The 26,769-nt window shown below is 36.2% G+C and overlaps 2 protein-coding genes across 4 annotated transcripts in view; one reads left to right on the plus strand and one right to left on the minus strand.

The window, feature by feature from the left end:
- The window catches only part of KPNA5 (karyopherin subunit alpha 5), a gene marked incomplete at both ends in the record, with an annotated part of 40,163 nt that extends 27,743 nt beyond the window's left edge, over positions 1-12,420 (plus strand). For all 3 annotated transcript variants that reach the window (XM_080700025.1, XM_080700026.1, XM_080700027.1), the window contains 5 exons: positions 3,962-4,040; positions 6,049-6,174; positions 7,019-7,146; positions 10,220-10,398; positions 12,233-12,420. In XM_080700025.1, coding sequence (XP_080556151.1) covers positions 3,962-4,040; positions 6,049-6,174; positions 7,019-7,146; positions 10,220-10,398; positions 12,233-12,420 — 700 coding nt within the window. The remainder of the gene's footprint in view (positions 1-3,961; positions 4,041-6,048; positions 6,175-7,018; positions 7,147-10,219; positions 10,399-12,232) is intronic.
- A 5,944-nt stretch (positions 12,421-18,364) lies between these two features.
- Positions 18,365-24,558, minus strand: FAM162B (family with sequence similarity 162 member B; the record flags this gene model as incomplete). The annotated part of the gene is made up of 4 exons (XM_080700113.1): positions 18,365-18,463; positions 20,646-20,754; positions 24,142-24,250; positions 24,387-24,558. 4 exons carry the CDS (start codon positions 24,556-24,558, stop codon positions 18,365-18,367), a joined length of 489 nt encoding a protein of 162 aa, XP_080556239.1.
- Positions 24,559-26,769: the final 2,211 nt, after the last annotated feature.

Genomic DNA, 26,769 nt, shown 5'->3' on the forward strand with positions numbered 1-26,769 from the left:
GGAAGAACTCAAACTTTCACTATTTGCAGATGACATGATACTATATTTAGAAAACCCAACAAACTCAACCAAAAAGCTTATAGAAATTATCAACAAATTCAGCAAAGTATCTGGATACAAAATCAATCTTAAAAAATTAGAAGCTTTCCTGTACACCAAACATAAATCCACAGAAAAAGAAATTCAGAAAACACTTCCACTCAGGATCTCCCACAAAAAAATAAAATACTTAGGAATAAACTTGACCAAGGAGGTAAAAGATCTCTACAAAGAAAATTATAAAACACTGAAAAAAGAAATCGAAGAAGATATTAGAAGATGGAATGATCTTCCATGTTCATGGATTGGCAGAATAAATATCATTAAAATGGCCATCCTTCCAAAAGTGATCTACAGATTTAACGCAATCCCCATTAAACTACCAAGTTCATTCCTCACAGACATAGAAAAATCAGTCCTTAAATTTATCTGGAATAACAAAAAGCCCTGAATAGCCAAGGTAGTTCTCAGCAATAAAAACCATCCAGGAGGAATCATAATACCTGACTTTAAACTACACTACAAAGCCATTGTAATAAAAAATAGCATCGTACTGGCAAAAACACAGATACATAGACCAATGGAGCAGAATAGAAGACCCAGAAACAAGTCCACACACTTTCAGCCAATTGATTTTTGACAAAGGGGCCAAAAACATACACTGGAGAAAAGATAACCTTTTCTCCAAAACTGGTTAACTAGATGCATAAAATTGGAAATTAATCCCACTTTTTCACCCTGTACAAAAGTCAATTCAAGATGGATCAAAGACTTGGAAATCAAACCAGAGACTTTGAAGCTCCTTGAAGAGGGCATAGGTCCAACACTACAATACATAGGCACAGATAAACTCTTTTTCAACAAGACCCCAAAGGCACAACAAATTAAAAGGTGAATCAATACATGGGATTGCATGAAACTGAAGAGCTTCTGTTCAGCAAAGGAAACTGTCAAGAACCTCAATTGAGAGCCAACAGAATGGGAGATTTTTGCCACCTACACCACAGATAGAGGACTAATATCTAAAATATACAGAGAACTCAAGAAACTCAATACTAAGAAAACAAAGCATCTAGTAACAAAATGGGCAAACGAACTAAATAGACACTTCACAAAAGAAATTCAAATGGCTAATAAATGCCTGAAAAAATGCTCAACATCACTGGCAATCAGAGAGATGCAAATCAAAACTACCCTGAGATTTCACCTAACTCCAACTAGAATGGCAATCATTCAAAACACAAACAACAGATGCTGGCAAGGATGTGGAGAAGTGAGAACTCTAAAACATTGTTGGTGGGATTGCAAATTAGTGCAACCACTTTGGAAAACAGTATGGAGAATCCTCAGAAGAATGGGAACAAATCTACCATTTGATCCAGCAATACCACTTCTGGGTATCTACCCAAAAGATAGGAAACCAAACTACCAAACTAATGCATGTGTATCTATGTTCATAGCTGCACAATTCACCATAGCCAAACTATGGAACCAGCCAAGATGTCCATCAGCAGATGAATGGATTACAAAACTGTGGGATATGTACACAATGGAATTTTACTCAGCTATTAAAAAAAACTCAATGACATCATTTTCAGGGAAATGGATGGAACTGGAGGACATTATGCTAAGTGAGATTCGTCAGTCACAAAAAATAAGAAATCAGATGCTTTTCCTAATATGTGAAAGTTAGGGAGAAATGTGTCATAGGAGGAACTCTAGATGAAAAAGGAAATCCTATAGAGGAGCAAACAAGGCAACCTAAAGGAGGAGAAAGGAGAGGGGAAGAGGAAAATCTCTAAAACACACAATGTACTTAAACATATCAAAGTCAACCACTATGCCGAGCAAGGGAAGGAGGGACAGGGAGGGAACGGGGTGGGAATTGGGTAGGGGTTAAATCAGTGATGTGTACATGTATGTACACACAAGTTTTTTACCCCATTATGATGTATGAATATAATGCACCCATAAAAAATTAAAAAAAAATAAATCTATCACTGTACAACAACAAAAAAATCGCTTAGTATTTTACTTGTATTAAAAATATTTCTTTTGCTGGGCTGTTATAGCCATTTTCATTTAAAAGAGCAGTTTTCTATACAAACATGTTAAACTTTAAGAAAACTTGTTTTGAAAAGATAAAAGCGCTTTGGATTTTATTGTTTTATGTGTGGCACTTGGTACTGAATCAGGGGCATTGTACTTCTTAGCTACACCCCAGCCCCTTTTATTTTTTTGTTTTGACACAAGGCATCCTTAGATTTCTGCAAGTCTTAATTGCTGAGGCTAGCCCAGAACCTGTGATTTTCATGTCTCAGTCTCTCAAGAACTGGGATTACAGGCATGTACCACCATGCCTGGCCCTCCTACCTTCACTTAAAAATGTAATTGTTTTTGTCAAAAAGCCAGCAGGTAATCCCATGATGAGGAGTCAGATCCCCAGCTTGAAGACAGTGTCAGAGGAGAGGCGGTAGGCAGGTGCAGTGACAGCTCGAGAGTGGCACTCACCAAGAGTGAGCAGACAAGCAGGCTGGAGCAGGGCTGAGAGCCGGCACCTCGTGAGATATGGCAGCCTACCTGAGTCAGAAGATTGGCCAGATATAGAGAAATTAGGATAAAAGAAAAAAGTTTCTTATTACCAGTAAATGGCAATATAAATATACAAAGGGAAAGAGCCTGAATAATCTTAACATGTTAAATAGAACTGGAACTGTCAATGTAAGCTAATGATTATCAACATAAAAAGATACATAAATATGTGTGTATGTGGGTGGGTCTTATTCAAAGAGGAGTGACACCCTCTATAGAATAACATGAGCACACGAAACTCTCACATATTGCTGCTCTTTATTCAAAAGAGCCAGGATTCTTAACGAAATGACTTTTTTAGGGCTTAGACTGAAAAAAATTAAGGTGAACACAGAAAGTAGTTTTTAAGAAATGAAGAAATGTCAAAATGACACAAAAGCCCAATTGAAGAGGGCTCCCACTGTCTAAAACTGTGACTGTGGGCTTTGAAATAAATTATAGTAATGTATTCTAATTTAATGATTAAGTAGATAGCTCAATAAATAGTCATATATTTAGAGGATAGTATCAGAAAATCCTTGTTGGTAACAATACTAATTGCTAATTACTTCAGACAAGTATCAAAAGATGGTGAAATTCGTGGTAAAAAGTGGGTTAAGAAGCCGGGCGAGGTGGCACATGCTTGTAATCCCCGCACTTGGGAGGCAGAGACAGGAAGATTGCGCAGGTTGGAAGCCAGCCTTGCAGGCTTAAGAGGCCCTGTTTCCAAATAAAAAGTATAAAATGGGTCTGGGAGTGTAGCCCAGAGGTAGAAGGGTTTCCAGGAACCCCAGTACCACCAAAAAATAAAAATAAAAAAGTGGGTTAAGAAATTAAATTTTTACATAGTCTTAAAGTATCAATTCATCAAATTTTAATTATAGAGGAGAAATCACTGGGAAATTTTACTGTGGGAAAATCTGGAAGACACCATGTTAATTAATGACCAGAGTTCAGCACAACTGTAGAGAGACAAAATAAAATACTGTATACCACCCAGTGGGGTGTAATAAAAAGAGTATGTGACAGCTAGCCAAAAATATATAATTGGGACTTAATCTTCAGGAAACATTGAATAAAAACAAATAGCTGCCTTGTGATCTTCAAAAGTGTTAAAATCATGAAAATCAAGAGAAGACTAAAGAATTGTACTGAATTGAGAAAGAATAGAGAGACATGACAGCTGGGTATCACATGTGACCCCGAATTAGATTGTTATATATATTAGTGGGAAAATTTGTAAAATTGAATGGGATCTCTAGGTGAAAAATCAAGGGAAGTTTTGTACTATTTATGCAACTTTCTCTAAGTCTTAAATTCTTAGCTTATAAAATCATATTTTTGCTTTTAGGCACAATGATTATAAAGTTGTATCTCCTGCATTAAGAGCAGTTGGTAATATTGTGACTGGTGATGATATTCAAACACAGGTGAGTTCAGACTTCTTATTGTGACAGGTTATGAACATAATGGATTTTAAGTTTATTGTATTTTACACTCTTTGATTACATATCAATTAAAACTTGAACATTGCAGTAGTTAACAGGCATCTATAACTCCATATTCTCAGTAACGTGTAACCAAAAAACCTATATGGAACATGCTTAGATCTGTATCACTGAAAGAAGTATATGATACAGGTTCTGCTTTTGAGCGATTTATAATCCAGTTAGGGAGAAAATATGAATTAAAACAAAGCAATTATCCAAGATGATATATGTATACTATGCACTAGTCAATAAATGTTAATTTTTTTTTTTTTTTTTTTTTTTTTTGGTGGTACTGGGGTTCCTGGAAGCCCTTCTACCTCCGGGCTACACTCCCAGACCTATTTTTACATTTTTATTTGGAAACAGGGTCTCCTAAGCCAGCGCGCGCGGCTGGCTTCGAACCTGCGCGATCCTCCTGTCTCTGCCTCCCAAGCGCGGGGATTACAAGCGTGCGCCACCACGCCTGGCTTAAAAATGTTTTAAAAGATAAGTTTAGTAAGAAATCATTTCAACAAGAAGTTGAAACTAAAAGTTGATCTTAAAGGTAGAAAAGTACTCATTTAGAGTAGAAGAGATTTACATGATTATAGGTACAGAGGCAGACACGAGTTATAAATAGAATAGAATGGGTTGGAAATGGAGGAGGGCATTTTATACTAAAGACCCAAATTATGAGACCACTGGAAGGATAATGGCAAGGGAGTAATTTCAGGATAGGTAATTAACTAGATGTGTATATGTGTCTGTCCTATGGAGAATGATAAGGTGTCAAAGGTATAATGTCAAGACTGACTCCAGATTTGAAATAGAGTCTTTCTTGAAGATAACTTCAATTCTGTAGCACATTAGATTTTATTTGTCACATTAAAGTATGTTTTTTATTCTAACCTACATATTAATCTTTTCCAATCCTATATACATAGTATAAATGTTATTAAACAGTAGTCCTTACTAATTGATAGTCATTCATTTAAAATAGATCTTTATGAAATGAAAATGTCCTTCTAAATATATGCTGTATATTTTTAGCTGAATTTTTAGTGCATTCTTTCAGTGTGTGTGTGTGGTACTAGGGTTCCTGGAAGCCCTTCTACCTCCGGGCTCTACATTCCCAGACCTATTTTTACATTTTTTATTTGGACACAGGGTCTCCTAAGCCAGCGCGCGTGGCTGGCTTCGAACCTGCGCGATCCTCCTGTCTCTGCCTCCCAAGCGTGGGGATTACAAGCGTGCGCCACCACGTCCAGCTCTTTCATACATTTTTCACCAAGTAATTTTATGTAAATCATTGGGATTGACTTTGAATTTAAGAGCATAATTTTTTATACTTTTATTGATACATTGTACTTATATATACTATTGAGATTCAAAGTTATACACACATGTACACATTACTTGGTATATTTCTTTTGTGTGTGTATGTGTGTGGTACTGGGGATAACTTGCTTTAACATATAGATTTGCTTTAATTTGTAAACTTGAATGATGAGCCCATGATTTGCATGTTAGTGAATAGAGAATAGGCTTCACTACATGGCATTAGACAAGTTTTGGCATTGGCAGGAAAATAAAAGACATTAAGTGCCTAAGTGTTACTGTGAGAGGAATTTCTCTTCTTTTGATTTCTTTTTTTTTTTTTTTTTTTTTTTTTTTTGGTGGGTCTGGGGATAGAACCCAGAGGCATTTGATCTCCAAGGTACACCCCCTGTCCATTTTTTAAATTATTATTCTTTATTTTGAAACAGGGTCTCACTGAGTTGTGGAAGACCTCACTAAGTGAACCGCAATCCTCCGGTCTCAGTCTCCCAAATGCTGGGATTACAAGTGTGTGCCACCACGCCCAGGTTTTGATTTCATTTTTGAGAATAGTTTTTGTACTTAGTCCATTAGATGTTTTTGTATATTACTTACTAATAAAATGTTTTGTTTCCATTTATTACTTTTTTAGGTTATTTTGAACTGCTCTGCATTGCCCTGTCTCTTACACTTGTTGAGTAGTCCAAAGGAGTCAATTAGAAAAGAAGCCTGCTGGACTGTTTCTAACATCACTGCTGGAAACAGAGCTCAGATTCAGGTAAATACTTTGCTAATCTGAGACTAGAAGAGGAAGGCCTGATATTCCAGTGTAGACAAAAATCATCATTTTATTAGTGTTTTTTAGTTAATAATTAAAAAATAATCTTTAAAAATGATTTCTGGAAAGTATTTCAAAGATATGACTTTCCACCTCTAAATGATAAGTTTTAGTATTTTAGGGAGAAATTGCAATTAAATATATAAAATGCCCAAGACTGTGCCTGACACATAATGAATGGTTAGTCTTTGGAAAAGGATTGTTTTGTTTTGTTGCAGGTCTGAGGATTGAACCCAAGGGCATTCTACCTCTGAACTACACCCCATGCCCTATTTTTTATTCTTTATTTTGAAACAACGTCTCACTAAGTTGCAGAGGGCCTCACTAAGTAGCTGAGGCTGTCTGCGAACCAAGATCCTCCTGTCTCAGCTTCCCAAATGCTAGGATTACAAGCCAGTGCCACCATGCCCAGCAAGGATTGTTTTTTATTAGTTTTAAGTTAGGTAGGCAGTGATTTTTCTATCACAGCTTATAATAATTTATTAGGGTCCTGTCAAGTTCAAGTCAGCAATTCATTTTGATCAGTCATATGCCTGGTATACTTTATTATCTTTAATATTTATATTCAGCTAATACCGTATTAGTCTGCATTTTTAAAAAAGGTAACATCCTTTTATAAAAAAGTATTTGTAAGTCTGTTGACAGATTAGAAACAAAATATTTCAAAAGATATTCCTAAAAACACTGACATTTTAAAGCTACTGAATTTAATACTCCTCTACTTGGTAATATTTTCAAAATATTACCTGCATTGATTTATGTATATCATTTTTCCTAATCCCAGGCTGTTATAGATGCAAGTATTTTTCCTGTTTTGATTGAGATTCTTCAAAAAGCAGAGTTTCGTACCAGAAAAGAAGCAGCTTGGGCTATAACGAATGCAACATCAGGAGGCACTCCAGAGCAAATACGGTATGATTAAGATTTTCAGGTGTGTGTGTGTGTGTGTGTGTGTGTGTGTGTGTGTGTGTGTGTGTGTGTGTGACTGAGGATTGAACCCAGGAGTGCTCTACCTCTGAGCTGCACTCCTATCCTTATTTTTTATTAATCTGAAATAGAGGTCTCACTTAAGTTGTCGAGGCTGGCCTCAAACTTAAGGTACTGGGATTATAGGCACGTGTCACTGCACCTGTCCTAAATTGTGTTTTAAGTGTAAATCAGACACAATTTGAAATAAAATATACCTTTTATTTATTAATGAAATCAGCATTATTTCTGTTAGTTTGATGAGCATATGAAATGGTACTTTGCTGAATCCTTCATAATTTTTTAATTTTAATTAAAACTAATACTGCTCTTTTGGGCAGGTTAGAGATTAGAAATCTGAGCAGGAACAGTCTATTAATTTGCAAAATAGACTTTCATGGGCATTAGATTTATTATAAAGAAATGACTAATAAATTTGAGTATTACCTTATATAGAGTAAAATTGAAATGATTTAGTGATATTGTTATTCCAGTTATTAGCTTTACCATTGCATATAGTGTCATACTTTTATTTTCTACACTAAGTTTAACTGTTTAAAAATGTATAGTAGTTTTTTTAATCTAGACATTATTCATTTTGCTGACAGCATAAATAGCTGCTATCATGGATTTTTTAAAAAGTCAACCTGTTTTCAAATTTTTCAAGTAAAAGTAATCTAACCTTGTCTTTTAACCTTTCTAATCTAGTTTTTTTTTTAAAGTGAATTTAATAACAGATGGTATCTTAAGTGAAATTTATTTATTTAAAGTGTTTGAACCAGTGCTGGTGGCACATGCCTATAATCCTACTACTTAGGAGGCTGAGACAAGAGGACCAGAAGTTCAAGGCCAGGCTTAGCAACCTAGTGAGACCCTGTTTCCAAATAAAAAGGGCTGAGCATGTGGCGCAGAGGTAGAATGCCCCTGAGTTCAATGCCCATTATTAAAAAAAAAAAAAATTCTTAGCACAGTGCCTATATCAGTTTCTCAAATAAAGTCATGTACTTTTAGCTATTTTTATCATTGTTTATAACCATCATAATTTTTACCAATATTAACTTCTAACTCCCTTTTTATCATGTACTTTCAATCTTTTTATTTCACATAGCAAAGTTCCACTTTACCCTTTTATTAAAAGCCTAACTGCTACAGAATCCTATTTTGAAGATTTCTTCATGAAACTTAAGACTTGTTGGGTTTCTTGAAGTGGCTTTTTAGTAAATATTTTCTAATATTTGATGTTTTTAATCTGTGAAACAAGAAGTCAAATTACAATGCTATTTTACAAATCACAGTATTTACAAATTTACCCATTATAAGGCATTGTCTTTTATTGCCTCCATTAATACTATTATCTGTTCTCTAAAATTTCTCTTAGGATTGAGAACAATTTATTTTCCATCCTACCTCATTATTTCAATAATATTAAAACAAGGTCTTTCATTCATCTTTTTTTTTTTTTTTTTTTTTTTTTTAGTGCTAATGTTATTTACATCTGCTTGGGGCTGAAAGTCATTTCCAAAAACAGTTTTTTGTTTATTTCCAGAATTATATTTATTTCATATGTTATTTCTTAAATTTATTAGTATGGATCAAGTGTCCAAACATAATTTTTTCCTGTCTATTTTCACCATTTTATTAACTCTACATATATGGGAAGAGAACTTCTTGATCTCAGATTATGTTCCACATGCATATCATTAATACTTGTTGAGTACCTACTATTGCAGTTGTTGAGCTAAGTTGTAGTTATTGAGTACCAGCAATGTACTAGATACTTTTATGTGTTTTATTTCTTCTAATTTCATAACTCTAAGATACTTATTTAACAAATATTTTATAATATATGGCAAATGAATGTTCTATCAGAAGTATATACTTTTTTTAAAGGAAAAGAAGCATTTATTAAATACCTACTGTGTTCTCTCAACCTTTAAGGTTGATAATACTGTTTTCCCATTTTAAAGTGGAAAAACTGAGGTACAAAATGATTGCTCAAAGTAACGCAACCAATAAAGAATAGAATTGTGATTGGAGCTCATGCAGTCTAGCTTCAGAGGCTGCTTTTAACCTTTGTGCTTAATATGAACTCTATACCAAGTGAAAAAGTCAGTTACTTCATCCATATTATTGAAAATGAAAAAAAAAAAACAGCTAGTAACAACTAGTAAATAATAAAACATTAGGAAGTGAATGAAATATTTTTGTAATTATTTGTAAACATTATTTACAAGATGCGTCTTTTGTTCCTAGGGGTCTTTTACATTTCTGAAACATGTTTTGGAACATTAGCTAGGATTGTTTCTTTGAGAAATTTTCTGAAATTTAGATGTGCCTTCTCTTTTTCCATTTCTACTTTTCTTACCAAGTGAAAATTATGTATATGTATAGGTTTGCTTTTTTTAAAAGAAACAAGTTGAACACATGGTTCTTAATGCTCTTATGCCATGTTAAAACAGATCCAAGTACTACTTTGCATGTGCATATGTTTTATAGGATTTGCAACACCATTTATTGAGAATATGATAAATTAGAACACAAGAGAATAGTAGCTGGGCGTGGTGGTGCACACTTGTAATCCCCGCACTTGGAGGTGGAGACAGGAGGATCACGCAGGTTTGAAGCCTGGAGGTGGAGACAGGAGGATCACGCAGGTTTGAAGCCAGCCTTACTGGCTTAAGAAAGCCTGTTTCCAAATAAAAATATAAAAAATAAAAATGGGAGTTGTAGCCTGAAGGTAGAAGGGCTTTCAGGAACCCCAGTCCCAAGAAAGAAAGAAAGAAAGAAGAGAGAGAGAGAGAGAGAGAGAGAGAGAGAGAGAGAGAGAGAGAGAGAGAGAGAAGGAAGGAAGGAGAGAGAGAGGGGGAGGGAGGGAGGAGAGAGGGAGAAAGAAAATTGCTTTATATAACATTTCATCATGAAGAATATTTTTGTGTCATAATACTAAACAGTATTTTAAGTTTTAAACAGTATTTTAAGTTGAAAATCTTTTCCATTTCTCTTCTTAAATACTCTGAAGGTATTTGGTAGCCTTAGGCTGCATTAAACCACTTTGTGACCTTTTGACTGTTATGGACTCCAAAATAGTCCAAGTGGCTTTAAATGGACTTGAAAATATTTTACGTCTTGGAGAACAAGAATCTAAGCAAAACGGGGTAGGCACTAATCCATACTGTGCTCTCATCGAAGAAGCATATGGTAAGCAATCAGTTAAAAATTAATAATTACAGTCAGTTAATTTTCTGTCATCCTCCAGTTCCACAAAAATTTGTTATAAAACCAACATATTTTTAAATATTACCCATATTATCCTAACAGCTCATTTTCATTACTTAGCTTTCTCTTTATATTGTCACTATGCACAAAGACTTTACATCAATTTAATTACAGTTCCATTTTTATTTTATATTCTATTTGTTAACATTATAGAGATTTATATTTATTTCTTTATAATTGTTGTGATTCTAATATCTATATTGTGTACAGTCACTTGTAGTTGGCCATTAGCTTGTTTCCAATTTCTATAATACTCTCTCTAGATGGCAAAATAAGCATCTGTCTACATATAAATTTGGTTTTTCTCTTGAGTTAGTATCTTAAGCTAAATTTTCAGTAGTGCATTTGCTGAGTCATATCTATAAGCTTCCAGCTCTTGACAGGTCGTCTTATTTGCTTTCCAAAGGCCTGTTACTTAACGGTGTCACTGGCTTTATGTGAATGTACTTCACAATCTCATGCTTGCTTTATTGACTTAGTGATTTAGTAGATGCAAAATGGTATCACCAAGTTGCTTTTATGTGCATTTCTTAGCCTATTTCATATAGAGAGTGAGGTATTTTTTATGTTTTAGTGTATTTCCTCTTCAAAATTGTACATTTATTATCTCTTATCTACTCAACAAATTGAGTTTTATAAAAGTATAAATTGATTTTGTTTTATAGTTTATTTTGAAACAGCTTTTCTGCCAGTGTTTTTATTTTTTCACTTTAATAAAGCAAATTATGTTCATTTATATTTCATAAATGACTCAGTTGATCTGCTATTTGAAAGCATTTATAAAGTCATTATCCCCTGGAGATTTGATAAAAATTGTATTGGCCATATTTTTCTGATTGGATTCTTAAAATATTTTACATGATTGATGGTATTAATTTTATAATAGGTATTGATTTAAATTGATGTTTTTCTTTTCCTTTATGTTAATACTCACTTTTCTCTACTAAGCCCCCTGATTATTATGCTGAGTCAAGTATTTATGATTTTTAAGTGAAGTCTGGGATGTCAGATTGCCTTTATTTAAAATTACATAATGTCACTGTTTAAAATATTATATAAATAGGAGATAGTAATCACTGATTTAAGAATTCTTTTTAACTACAATCATTATTTTGAACCCCAGTTATGCTAGAGTCTGGGCTATTCTGTAATTGTGTTTGAATATGACTACTTTGCATATTCTTTCTTTTTACAGTAATACAATTGAAGTGGCTTATATATAAATGAAAAATATTCCAGTACTACTCATATTTATGTGTAGAATCTTTTCTTGTATGCAATAAAGTAGGATGTTGTAGATTCTCCTCAACCTTTCAAAATGAGGTTTTTCAGTTTCATTTATAGATTTTATTTTTGGTAAATCATATGACACCCATAACCTCTGGTTCAGTGCATTTGGTTTGTTCCTGTAATATGATTTGTTGTTTAGCATAATTTGGAAAGCATCTATTGAGTTAATTATAAAAACTATCGTTTTTAATTGAGAAACTCAAGTACACAAAAATTGAACTTATTTGACTGAGCTTATACAGCTATCAGGATGGTTAGTGTCTATCTTTTATGCTCAGGTTGCAGTCTTTATACAGCTCCATATTCTCATTCTTGAAGAATAAGGCCTAAGTGTTGGCTGTCAACATGTGCAAAAATTAGCAGTCTTATTGGCAGTGGAGTCATGGATGCTGTTGATTTACTGTTTTGATTGAACTATACACTGAAACTTTAAAATAATTTTTTTGGTATATGCTTTATATAATAGGTCTGGATAAAATTGAGTTTCTACAAAGCCATGAAAATCAAGAAATTTACCAAAAGGCTTTTGATCTGATTGAACATTATTTTGGTGTTGAAGAAGATGACCCCAGCATTGTACCTCAGGTGGATGAAAACCAACAACAGTTTGTATTTCAGCAGCAGGAGGCACCAATGGAAGGGTTTCAACTTTAACTAGGTGAAGAAAAAAAGTTAAGATCTAAAGGGTAGTTTGAGATGTGTCTTCTTTGCTGTTGAAGAACAAAAAGAATTAGACACACTTTTAAAAGCAAATTGAAACCTACGTGTCCATTCAGATGCAACCCTTTGTTAAAAGTTTTTTTTTTTTAGTATGGCTATATTTATGTCTTCTTTTGTTTGAATTTTTATATCTATGGACAATTAAATATATTATGCAATTATTTAACTGAAGCTTGAAAAGGAGAACTTTGAAGTGTTACATAGTGGTTCTGAATTTTTTTCAATATTCTTGCAAAATGCATAATAAATAGCAGGACAGCTACTGATAATTGCATTTTGGCAGGAAGTCCGACACACCCACTCTCTACCAAATCTACCTCTATCTTGAAGCAAAAAGAAAAAGAAGACGCTTCAGAAGATGAAATCCTTTAAAGCTAAATTAGAATGTGAAGATACTTATTACCTTAAGTTATAGATCACTGTGCTGTAGGTTATACTTTGCAAAAAATATTGCAACAGAATATCTAAAATTTATTTATAAAACAGAAGAAATATACTGATAATTAAAATGTGGCAATTGTGAAGAGAAGCTATTCTTCATGTTGAACACATTAAAAAGTACAAAACACTAAAATATTTGTGTTTAAATAACATAAATTGCTATTATACTAGTATATTTTGTATTTCAACCAAATATGCTAACATTTTTAAAGTGTTTTATTATTTTTTCACTCTTCATTTTAAAGAGCATCATGACAGAGACACCGTTATGAATCTAAAGTAGTGCTGCATACCTAAAATAATACTGTAATTATTTCTCTGACTTTTCAGAGCAATGATTGAAAATGTATTCTCTGTTTAATGATGAAAATTAAGTATTTGAATGACAAAAGTATCCTGAAGAAATCACCTTGTTATGTATTAGATTTTACTAAATACTTTTAATGTTTGAACAATAAGTGATGATATTAAAGAACATTTTGAAGAATTCTTTAATATGGTTGGAATCTGTACAAGGAACTTTTGGTAATACTTAGAAGGTCATACTGCTGCTCATTATGGAACATGTATTAGATTACATTTGTGTCAGATTGGTCAATATAATGTGTATGTTAATAAATTAACAGCAAAAACCTCTTCAAGCTCTAAATGTTTAAAAGGAAGGTTTCAATAGAAAAATTATATATATATATATATATTTACATATATATGTGTGTGTGTCTGTGTTACTCTCAAAGTACAGTGCTTTGAAAAAGTTTTCTAAGCAGATGTGGTACTGTTGAACTCAGTCTTTTAATTTATAGTTATATGCAGGCTATGTATATTTCCAATTATGTACCTAGAATACTTATTTAAAACCTAATTTAAAACTCTTTTAAGGTGGGAACTAAAGTGATTTTGATACAATTCATAGTCTATTCTGTAAAGAAAGATTTCATTTATGATAGCATTTATAATGTTTCTGCTGGAAACCAGAGGCATGTTTCAAGAGGAAAATGTATATAGGAGTACTTTTAAATAGTATGACACTTTGTAAATTATATATCATGAAACTAAGCTTTTGGCAAGACACTTAAAACCTACAGCTATAAAATCCAGGTTTAAATGATGTCTGTAATGCTAACTGCATCTGCCAATCCTTTTTTATACTGTAAGTAGAAGATAGTATCTGTGCCATTTTTATTGGAATGGAAGTTAAATAGTTGAGTATAAGAAGTTTTTTTTTTCATTATATATGTTCAAAAACAGGGTAGTTATATTAAAGATTACCAAATTGATGGTAAACCTTTCAGATAAATATTGTTTTGCGGTGTTGATGGTTCTAAGCATCAGGTGACAGGGTATTCTGCTCTTTCTAATTAATTGAATTTAATAATGCAACATAACTTATAAACTAACCAGCTGTGCCTGCTTTTGAGGACCCCATAGTCACTATAATAAAATCTCTGAACCAAGTCTTTAAAAAAAATAGTTCTTACAGAAAGAAAAAATAAGATAACACATGTGTGTATGTGTGCATGTATGTATGTATGTACGCACACATTCAAGCACACAGAATGACCTGTCAAGGTCATTTTTGCCAATAAAAATTTTTGCCAATAAAACTAATGTTATATCTCTACTGAATATGACTGTACTTTAAGCATTTAAATACAAACTTATATTTTGATTTATTGGATATGTTACCTGGGTAATTAATTTGGTTAGATTTGCAAAGAATACTGAACCAGCTCTAGGTATGCCGATGAGTTTTTTGGACCAAGACTAAGAGATAGGTTGTTTTTAAAATTTATTAAAAATGTCTACTCTTTTCAAGTATATCATTTGAAATTCTCCAAAATATGTGTTTATTAATCTTAATTGTTCCTTGAGGAAAAATTATTTTTAACTTGCTTTTATTAAGAGTTATTAAATCTACTTTCAAGAAAAATTGTGCCAGGTGAAATAAAAATATAAAGTAGTTTGCATGCAACATTAATGCAAATACCAAGAAAATACTTCAAAGAGTACATTACATTTAATTAAGTAAAAATTAAGCATGGTGTTTATTTTGTCCAGATTTGAATTTCTAGTTAATCTATGCAATCATGCTTACTTATTTTATATTTATAAGTACTTGGCCTGGATGTTTTTTTTTACTATAAATTTTATTTTTAAAGGTATTCTAACTTAATTCTTGTGTCCTTAATTTTTAGTGTAATTTATTCACCTATTGGTAGCACCAGAACAAGAAAGAAAATAATAAAATCTGCTGGCGCAGAAATAACCTATTATTTGGTAATTGTGAATCCTACTTGCAGTTTAAGGTTAATTTGTTGTGTGAAAGACTAAAAACATTTATTACCTTTGCCTTGTATTTTTTCTTAAGAAGAAGCATAATGGAAAAGGCAAATATAAAAAAGTCTTAAGGGATTTTTGTTGCTCTTAAATTCAGCAATCTACTGATTGCTTAATTGTGAAGCTGTGAAATTAAACTGTTGCTAATTATTTATTTTGGCTCATAGCGTTTTATAAAATGTTAAACATGTGAGCCCAATATAATAGGACTCTAAAAGGATAGTGTATCTTTAAATTCTGATTGGGAAATGGGATGAAAGGAGAATATTCTTACCTAACTAAGTAAACCAATATTTGAGCTGTATGCAATATTACAAAATGTTACATCACTATATTAAAATAATAAATACTATTTTACAATTGAATTTAATGTGTCTCTTTGTTTTCTTGATTTTTGTATTCTTAACAGGGAATAAAAGCAGATGCCATCCTTGGTTAACATTCCATCTACTTTATAAAACCACTAAATGTGATAAAATGGAATCATTAAAAAATACTTGTGAGCCGGGCGTGGTGGCGCACGCTTGTAATCCCCGCACTCGGGAGGCAGAGACAGGAGGATCGCGCAGGTTCGAAGCCAGCCGCGCTGGCTTAAGAGACCCTGTTTCAAAAATATAAAATAGGTCTGGGAGTGTAGCCCGGAGGTAGAAGTGCTTCCAGGAACCCCAGTACCAACAAAAAAGAAAAGAAAAGAAAAGAAAAGATACAATACAGATGTTTTAAATATTACAAAGGGAGAAAATAGCTATAGAGAAAATTCAAAGAGAATAGAAGATTGGAAATAATAAAATTTAAAAGGCCAAAACCAGTGAAATCATAAAAAGATATAAAGATTGATAAAACTAAATTTGTCAAGTCAGTTTAAAAAGGCACAAAATAATTTCAGAAATGATAAAAGAGATATAAGTTTACATTTGACAAAGATTCTTTTAAAGAACATTATGTTTGCGTATGTCACCTGCTGCTTCTGGCCAAAATAGAATAATGACAAGATTTTTTCTCTAGCTTGAAGCAACTAAAATACCAGACAAAAATATTAAACAAACAGTAAGCAGTAGGTAAAGGGAGGTGGTTTGTGAAAGAAAGGAAAATTAGTTGAGCCTGTGATTGCATCATTTTCCTTTCTAGGGGTTTCTAAGACTGCAGAGCATGAAGGGGACACCCAGGGAGAGCCTGGAAGTGAGTGTGGGACGCTGGGGGACCAAGCAGAGTTCTCAGGACAGAGTTGTACACTTGGCAGCTAGGCAGTGACCCTTGAGTATCCAGTTAGACCGACCACAGCCCAAGACCACCAGGACCAGGGAAAATGGTCTTAAGAGTTCATACATGGCCAGGAACAGTATGATTTCTCCCAGCTTATGAAGAAACCCCTTGTAATTCACAAGGTGAATTACAAGCATGTGCCACCATTCCCGGCAGTATTGTATCTTTTCTTTTTTTTTAATTTTTTTTTATTGGTGCATTATATTCATACAACTTATTGGGGTAAAAAACTTGTGTGTACAAACATGTACTCATCGCTGATTTTACCCCTACCCAAATCCCACCCCATTCCCTCCCCGTCCCTCTCTCCCTTGCTTGGCTTAGTGATTGACTTCGATATGTTTAAGTACATTGTGAGCTTTAGAGATTTTCCTCTTCCCCCCTCATTTCTCCTCCTTTAGGTTGTCTTGTTTGCTCCTCTTTTCTCCCTAACTCTCACATATTAGGGAAAGCATCTGATTTCTTATTCTTTGTGACTGACTAATCTCACTTAGCATAATGTCCTCCAGTTCCACCCATTTCCCTGAAAATGATGTAATTGAGTTTTTTTTGATGGCTGAGTAAAATTCCATTGTGTACATATCCCACAGTTTTGTAATCCATTCATCTGTTGATGGACATCTTGGCTGGTTCCATAGTTTGGCTATGGTGAATTGTGCAGCTATGAACATAGATACACATGCATTAGTTTGGTAGTTTGGTTTCTTTTCTTTTGGGTAGATACCCAACAGTGGTATTGCTGGATCAAATGGTAGATTTGTTCCCATTCTTCTGAGGATTCTCCATACTGTTTTCCAAAGTGGTTGCACTAATTTGCAATCCCACCAACAATGTCTTAGAGTTCCCACTTCACATCCTCGCCAGCATCTGTTGTTTGTGTTTTGAATGATGGCCATTCTAGTTGGAGTTAGGTGAAATCTCAGGGTAGTTTTGATTTGCATCTCTCTGATTGCCAGTGATGTATCTTTTCTAAGAAAGATACTTTGTGAAGCTAAAAATTGACATGATTTAAAAATATATAGATGCCATGTTAAGAATATGTGAAAACTGGCTTAGGGTAGCACACAGCTGTAATCTCAGTATTTGAGAGGCTGAGACAGGAGGCTTACAGGCTCAAGACCAACCTTAGCAACTTAATGAGAGTCTCAGCAATCTAGCAAGACTGTTTCAAAACAAAAATAAGGGCTGGCGAGGTAGCCCAGAAGTAGAATGCCCCTGGGTTCAGGCTTCAGTACCAGAACAAATAACATGTGAGGGTGAGATATACAACTTAAAAAACTAAGTTAAGGCTTATTCAAACAACTTTAAAGACCTCTGACATCTTGACTTTAAAGAGCTTTTAATGATTTTGTTCAGCCTAATTTTAATGCCGTACACAAAGTGCTCATTTTCTCTTACTATCCCCAGTGACCAAAAAAAAAAAAAAAAAAAAAAAAGGATGAGCTACATACTTTATGGAAGAATCTTACAACAGTGTTAAAAAAAAATCCACATAAGTGCATACTGTGTGATTCCAACTATACAAGTTTAAAAAAAATGGGCAAAAACAGTCTATGGTGCTGAAAATCAAAATCAAAACATATATCATTGGGGACTAAAGACTTGAGACCAAAAAGTCTTCTGAGGTACTGTTGATACTGTGGTTACACAAGTGCATATATAGTTTTAAATACTTTTTTGAATGGGTGGTAAACTAAAAATAGAAATAAAAAGGCATTGTGTTTCTTGTTATCAGAACAAAACCATGGCAAAATTTTCATTTATTCTATTTCATTTCTGTTTTATTGTTGCAGGTAATAGTGGTGGTGTTTGAGGGAGCACTTTGTCACTCAGAATGTCATTTAGTCTTAGCTTGTGCAGCCAGTGCAGCCTCTTCACGCCACTTAGCTTTCTTTGCCAGGTTCCAACTGGTTAAGGATTCATGTCGTTCTACAGCCTGCAAAAAAATTCAGAACTAAGTATTGCGACCCTCCAGAAGAATTTGTATTCTAGTTAGACGTATTTACAAGAGATTTTATACAAAGAAAAAGTAACTTAAAACACCTGTCACAAATAGTTTTCAAAAAAAATGATTTTCTGGTATGGAAAAAAATTACTAAAGTTGCTAGCCTTCTAGCCAATAGGACAGCTCGTGTCAAAAATGTGCCCCCATCTCTTGGTACAGATAGTTATGTTTGTTGGATAAAATTTAAAAGTATTTTCAAATACTTTTGCCCAAAATAAAAAGGAAATCCTCAGTAGAAATGAAAGTAACTCAAGGCATGAATAGGAGAGACTGAAACCATAGTGATGAAAATGATTTCAATCAGGGCATTTGGGAAAAATACCGGCCTTACTAGCTATGGGCTGAGAGCCTATACACAAAGGGTGCCTAAGTCTAGGATTTGGATCTTGGGTGTGGACTGAGCCACTTATAGTAAGCTAAAGAAATCAGGAAAAAGAGAAAACTTCTCACCAGACCAAAGAACTGGCAAGGAAAGTAGACATTTATCTGGAAGGAAAAAAATTAATGCTCCTATTTTTGTTATAGAAGGTGTATACTATCAAAAGAATCCTAGAAACTAGATAACCGCCAGTTTAGTACAATGAAAACAAGGAATGAGTTTCTTTCTTTACGTATGTGAGTATTTGGCCCAGTAAGTGTATCTCTGAAGTGTCCCATTTGATGAGAATAATTTTCAAAGATTATCTCTAATAGGAATAAATGGACATTTATGTAACATTAGCAGGTGTAGGGGTCCCAGTTCCTGTATGAAATTAGCTCTGATCATTTGAGACTGAGGAGTAAAGAGTAACGCTAGTCTCAGCTAGTTGAATAAATCTGTAATCCCAGTACTTAAGAGGCTGCGACAGGAGGATTATAGACTCAAGACCAGCCTCAGCAACTTGGTGATATTCTGAGTAAAGTAGAAAGAACCTGTATCAAACCAAACAATAAAAAAGGCTGGGGATTTAGCTCAAAGGTAGAATGCCCTTAGGTTTGATCTCTAGTAAAATAATAATAACATAATAATAATAATAATAATAATAATAATAATAATAATACAGGATGGTGATTGGCTAAATATGTTCAGAGAGTGAGGAAGATATGTTCTGGCTCTAATGGGAGGGTTTTTTTTTTTTTTTTGCGGCACTGGGGGTGGAACCCAGGGGCTTTCTACCTCTGGGCTATACTCCCAGACCTATTTTTTAGACTTTATTTGGAAACAGGGTCTCACTATGTTCCGAGAGCCTCACTAAGTAGCTGAGGCTGGCTTCGAACCTGCGCGATCCTCCTGTCTCAGCCTCCCAAGCGCAGGGATTACAAGCGTGCGTCACCACGCCCGGCTCTAATGGGAGTTTCAGATGACACAATGAAAAGAGAACTTCATAAACTGGAGTGCATCCAAGAGAGTCCAAGATGGAGGTTGTCAGATACAGAGAAGCTAAAACTGAAGAAGGGAAGACTCAGCTACATCACGTATCCCAGTATCGATGGGTCTGTTACTGGTGGTAAAAAGTGACCAACAGAAGGCAGGATTTGGGGAGGCAGAAAAAATTTGCAAGGTGTCAGCTCCTAAAATCCTCTCCAGAGGTATTAAACAGAAGCCATACACTGGATATGGTGAGAAAGGGCTCATGAACAGGATGCAAATGATCTAGATGACCTTGGCAATCACTTTTCTAAGTCTATGCAAGTTAATTAAAATGATCGGGTCTGAAAAACTTTCACACAAATTTCTGTGCAGATTTTTTTTATTTTGCAAGTAGATAAAATATATCTTTCCCTCTTGGATACATAGTTAATTTGTTGACTCAAACTTCCATGTATAAATTTGTTTCCAGTATGATAGATATATGTGGGTGGCAAAAGACCTCAAAAGCAGATTTGTTCTTAAACAATAGCTATAGACTAAGGATGTAGCTCTATGTTAGAACACATCGTTCATGAGGTCATGGATTTGAACACCAGCAACATCCACACACAAGGTCCATAACATTGCTTAAAGTGTACAAGTCTATCCCCCGCCCCCATAGGATTGAACCCAGGGCTTCACACATGCTAGGAAAGCACTCTACCAAAAAGCCATAACCCCAGCCCTCCACAAGTCTATCTTTACTATAGAGTTAATACTCACCCTTTTGGCTGAGGCTATCACAGCAAAGCAGGCAATAATCGTGAGTCCAATCATTATGTAGCAAGCTTTCACTCGGGCTTTGTTTCTTGCAGCATCTATCATTTCAGGCCTAAATCAAAATGTGTATTTTGTTAATTATCAAAGTAATGTAGTTTTCTGACAGGCATGATAATGGTGGTTTGTTACATTGATAGTCCAATTTCTCCCTGAAAGCAAAATGTCTTTCACCTGCTAGCCCATTTCTCTTACCAAGTTCAAATGAACAGGTATTGGTTCATATCTTAAAGTAACTTTGACCTCTATGAAACCACAGGGTAGGTATATTTAGTTTCTAATTGCTAAGAACATGACTATGACATATTATGGCCTGACTATGTTTTTTATTCACTAATTGAAAGGGGAGTAGGTAAGTTCAAGCCTATGCATATGACTCATATTCATTTAGCTTCTTCGTTAAGCAGACTTTGTTTTGCGGTTTGAATGGATTTTTTTAGTTTATATGGGGGTTGGATCCAGGGGTATTCTATCTTTGAGCTACATTCTCAGTCCTATTTTATATTTTATTTTGAAACAGGGCTTGCACTAAATTGCTGAGGCCAGCCTCAAACTTGTGATTCTTCTGTCTCAAACTTTCGAGTACTGGGATTACAAATATGTACCACAATGCCTGGTTTGGATGGATTATTTTAAAAGCTCATTTGTACACTTTATTTTTTACTGCCCCACCAAACTCTTCTTACAGTTTAAAACTTTTCAGAAAGACAAGTTGCATTTGCTCTTAACAATAATAAACTTTTTAAAAACTTTTCTACTATTTTTTTTTTTTTTTGTATGTGTGTGTGGCACTGGGGATGGAACCCAGGGGCTTTTCTACCTCCGGACTATACTCCCAGACCTATTTTATATTTTATTTGGAAACAGGGTCTCACTAAGTTGCTGAGAGCCTCACTAAGTAGCTGAGGCTGGCTTTAAACCTGTGCGATCCTCCTGTCTCAGCCTCCCAAGCACTGGGATTACAAGCTTGTGCCACCACACCCGGCAAAACTTTTCTACTATTTAAAAAACCAAAAACTAGCTTCTTCCTTAGATTTTAGGCAGAATAATCTGTTTTGAGATGTTAATTTCAAAGATTCAATTAGTGTCTAGGGAGCATTATTACATTTGTTGCTTTTTATACCAGAAGGAACCTAAAAGATCTAATCACTTTACCTAACCATCTGGCTTTGATCTGTTATGTCAAATTAGTTTAGCACTGAAAAAAAAAAAAAACAAGAAAACTTAGTTATTATTAAATAGGATTAGTGTATGGTACAAAAATTATAGATCACTTAATTATACATCCACTAAGCACAAAAAAGTGAAGGCTTTTTACCTGACAAATCTAACAGCTTAGCAGAAAGATCTCTCCTAAATAGTAATGTTTTGAAAAAAGATTATAAAATAATAAAAATAAAAGCATTAGAATACTTTCCTGTTTCCCATTCAAAACCAATGAAGCTTTTAATTGCCATTTTGTCAAATGTTCTTGTTTATAATACTCCTGTTTATAATAAGCCTAAGGAAATTAAATTACTTCTGTAAAATGCTTTTCTTCCCACTTACAGCTCTATTAATGCAGTATTGGGCAGAGGATCTCTTGACAATTTATAATTCTGCTAGTTCTTTACACTCTTGATTACAATTATAGTACTAGGTAGCAAAATCCAAACAAATTGAATGTGGTGTTTTAGTTTTTGTTGTTCGTGTACTTTTTGGTCCTCAATTTGACCTTTAAAGTACTAAATAATCTGATATCAAGCAAAATTTATTAATCAGAGCTTGTGCTGAGGAAGACTTTTGAGGTTAAATCATGCTTTCAACTGTTTGTAGCTTGGCATGCACAAATCTCAAAAAACACAAAGTTTGTTTTATAATATTAAAAACTGCCGGGCGTGGTGGCGCACACTTGTAATCGCCGGGCTTGGGATTGCAGAGACGGGAGGATCACTCAGGTTCGAAGCCAGACTCGCTGGCTTAAGAGACCCTGTTTCCAAATAAAAACATAAAATAGGTCTGGGAGTATAGCCCAGAGGTAGAAGGGTTTCCAGGAACACCAGTACCACCAAACAAATAAATAAATATAATATTAAAAACTTAGGCAAATATATGAGGAAATGAATTTCAAAAGCCCGTTATTCCAAATGTTATGTCCATTCCATATTAAATAACTCTTGCTCAAGAAAGGAACAAACTGCTTCAGAATGCATTATTGAGCGTACATGTTCCACATGTTTTCTTTTTTTTTCCTCTCTCGTTATTTGAGGTGCCTTTAGTAACTGGCAAACTAAGAAGCAGCAGAACTGCAGGTGATGGAAAAGATGTAGGGCCAAGTCTGGTTATCTGTGCAATAGGCGTTCATTACATTGTAGAACTATACTATTTACAACATCTAAAGTGCTTTCAAACATTGTGATTTTAGTCTTTCTATTTTGTTATGATCCCTTTATAAAACTAGATTAATGTTCTTAGTTTCTCTTTTTACCCACTCTTGTAAAAGTGTTGTGAAGTTCTTGGGGTTTGGCACACACACAAACAATAGAACGAAGGGGCGTTTTGTTTTGAAAAAGGTTACTTATTATTATAATTTTTATTTTCTGTACTGGGGATGGAACCCAGGGGCATTGTACCTCTGAGCGACACCCCCAGCCCTACTTTTTAGTCTTTTTATTTTTGCAACAGGGTCTCGCTGAGTTGAGACTGGCCTTGCTAAGTAGCTAAGGCTGTCCACTAACCGGACTCTCAGGTCTCAGCCTCCAGAATGCTGGGATTACAAGTGTGCGCCACCACGCCCAGCCCTGTGGCCTCCACGCCCCCGCCCCTGCCCCAGCCCTTTAACAAGCTAAAGTACCCTGGCCAGGAAGTTGCTAGCTTGAGTTTTATTACTTACCTTGGTTTGGTGATTAGAATGATAAATAGATGCTCACCAGCAGATGCTCCCAGGATCCCAACCCCAGTAAACCTGTTACTAAGAGGGCTAGGAAATTCTGTCCGCCGGGTATCTCCTACCCCATAAGAGGAGGCTACACGGGACAGGTTTCTTCCCAGAGAGCCAACAGCAGCCTCATGAGCCACGACCAGAAGACCCCTTCTTTCCCTGCGTGGACTGGATGTCCAGGGCCTCCCCATCTCTGGCGGCCCTACAGCCACCGGCGTTCAGGTTAGGACTGCGCCTTCTGTTTGAACTAGGGGCTCCACTGCCTCCCAGGCTCGGGGCTTCCTGGGGACCACCTTGTGGGCGACGATGGAAAGAACTTCTGGGATCTACAACTTCTACAATCTCCCCCATAAAAGTAGCGGCCCGCTATCCGTTCTGGCAGAAGATGTTATTGGGGAAAACTGTGGGGTGGGGGCGGACACTGAAGCTGCGTTTATCCCAAGTGCGCAGCGGTGGACAGTGGACCCTGCATTCCGCGTAGCTCGGACTCCACTCTCCCAGCGCAACACCCGCCACACTTACGGGACCCGAGGCGGGATCTCCTCCATGGATTTGAAACGCCCGGTCCACAGCAGTATTTTCTTGTCGAACTGCGAAGGCGTGTGCTGGTCAGGAACCCTGTGAATCTTCCCTGCAGCGAAAGACAAAGATAAACCCGGAGGGCCGACAGAGCCAAGGCTCCCGGGGCCTTCGCCGGTCCTTTCGTGGTCCCCTCCATCTCTGGTCCCCTCCATCTCCAGCCTATTCCCGCCCTAACCCTGGCTCACCTTGACTCTGGGGCGCTGGGCCGCTGTCTGCCCGGCCACTGGAGTAAAGGAAGGGACCGCGGGGCTGGACAGCCGACACCTGCACCCGCGCTGCTGCCAGAAACGCGCGGGGGGCGCAGCGGACCCCGCACCCCAGGTGGAGGCTCAGCAGGCTCCTGACCGCCCGGAGCATGCTGCTCGCAGTTCCCACGCCCGCACTCGCACCAGGGGCCCAGCCGAAGCGAGTTCTCGGTCCAGTCCGCCCGGCCCTGGCCTGGGGAGCCAGGGATGCGCACTGGGACCTCCAGCGCTCGCGCACTCCGCTCCTGTCCCCGCCCCGCCCCGACGCCGACCCAGGACCAGAGACCAGGCCCCCGGAGGCGGATTCCTCGGGGAAAGGCCTGGCTCTGTTTGAAAACTCCAGGCGCGCAGGCTCACCGCCTCCTGAAACAGCTCTCGCTGCCCATTTCAAACTTATTATATTGAGTAGATACGTGTTTCTATCGGGCCTTTGGTTCCACGATTTGGAACCCCAGAGAATAAATCTAAACCCTCTTATACACGAAGAGACAACAGCCCTTCGATTGCAGGAAATTTCAAGTATTGAACAAACTTCTTTCCGCCCAAATCTCTACACTTTTTCTCTCTTCGGGGCAAAACCGACCTCAATTCCTACAAGTTTTTTCTTTTTCCTTGATTTTGTGAGTTTGTAAACCCACAAACTCTCCAAACTCCCTCCAACTGTGCCTTCTTCTGCCACCTTCCATCACCTCCCCTCTGCTCAAAGAGGGAGAATCTACTGGCTGTTAGTACTAAATGCCAACAGGGACTCAGACTCAAATCTGGGAGAGAGCGTGGTTGCACCTCAGCTCTTCATTTTGAAGAATCATTCACTGTATTAAACAAACAACAGACCCCGCCGGGTGAGCGTGCCCCTCGCCACCACTTCTCCTCTACTTACTGCCCCCCAGGGTTCCTTCCATCCCTCAACGCAGCCTCATACCTGTAGTCAGTGTCCAGATACTTTCTTTCTAATAGACTTAAGATTCTTGAAAGCAAGAACTTTTCCTAAAGTCCCTGCCCAGTGTTCCTCACATAACAGTGTTTGACAAATGGAGAGACTGATAGCTCTGTAAAGAAATAAAGGACAGATTTCTGTAAAGAAATATGCATTTAGAGGTGATGTGGAAAGAATATGGAAACACCTAGGATGGCATATATGTATGTATATATGTATGTATTGTGGTATTGGGCATTGAACCCAGTGGAAGCTACTACAAAGCTCCAGCCCTTTTTATTTTATCTTGAGACAGCGTCTTGCCAAATTGCCTAGACTGGCCTTGAATGGGATTACAGATGTGTGCCACTGTACCCCGACCCCTCACACCTGTGTTTAAATCCCAGATTTGTGACTTCAGATTTGCAGACTATCATGGGAAATTTTTAAATAATTAAAATTGTTATAAGTCTTGATCTCATTTGTAAAATTAGAATTACTACCTTTCACTAATTTATGCGATGACTACCCCAAACCTATTGTGTGCCAGCTTCTTCTCAGAGCGGGGGCTAGAGCACTGACAAGGGTAGGTGGGGTTAGTGGATGGAGAAAATAAAGCAAGATGGAAAAAGAAGTGAGCAGGGTGAGGTGAGGAGCAGGGATGGAAGCTATTTAGAAAGGATGCTAGGGGCCGGGCGTGCTGGCACACACTTGTAATCTCAGTACTTGGGAGACTGAGATAGGAGGACCACGGGTTTGAGGCCAGTGTACGATAACTTAGTGAGACCCTCAGGAACTAGTGAAACCTGTTTCAGAACAAAAAATATAAAGGGATGCAATGTAGCTGGGAGGTAAAATGCCCTTCGGTTTAATCTCCAGTACCATAAGAAAAAAAGAGAGAGAGAAAGGAAGGCTGTTAGGAATACACCCTTGAATGTTTCTGGTACATAATAATGTTCCGAAAGACATGGTTTTCTTTCCTTACATTTTTTAACTAGTTCCAAAACAGAAGACATTTCATTTATTTATTTTTGGTACTGGGGATTAATCTAGGGGCATTTTACCCCAGAACTACATTTCAGCCCTTTTTTGTTTTGAAAGAGCTTGCTAAATTGCTGAGATTAGCTTTGAACCCGTAATCCTCTTGTCTCAGCCTCCCAAGTACGGAGATTACAGGCATGGGCCACCATGCCCAGCTCAGAAAGACATTTGAAATCATGAAATTTCTTATAGAACACCATGACCTCCCCAGTGGGAAGAATCTGTTATCTTATTTTGAGGAGAGAGTTGGAAAAATGGGCTCTTTATTAAAGAATGAATATTAATATTTAATATAGTAAATAATAATAATTAATATTATTTATCCAGTTTTAATAAGCATTTGTTAAGTAATGAATACAAATACAA

Source organism: Muscardinus avellanarius (genome assembly GCF_963383645.1).
Source record: "Muscardinus avellanarius genome assembly, chromosome: 8".
Classification (NCBI taxonomy): domain Eukaryota; kingdom Metazoa; phylum Chordata; class Mammalia; order Rodentia; family Gliridae; genus Muscardinus; species Muscardinus avellanarius.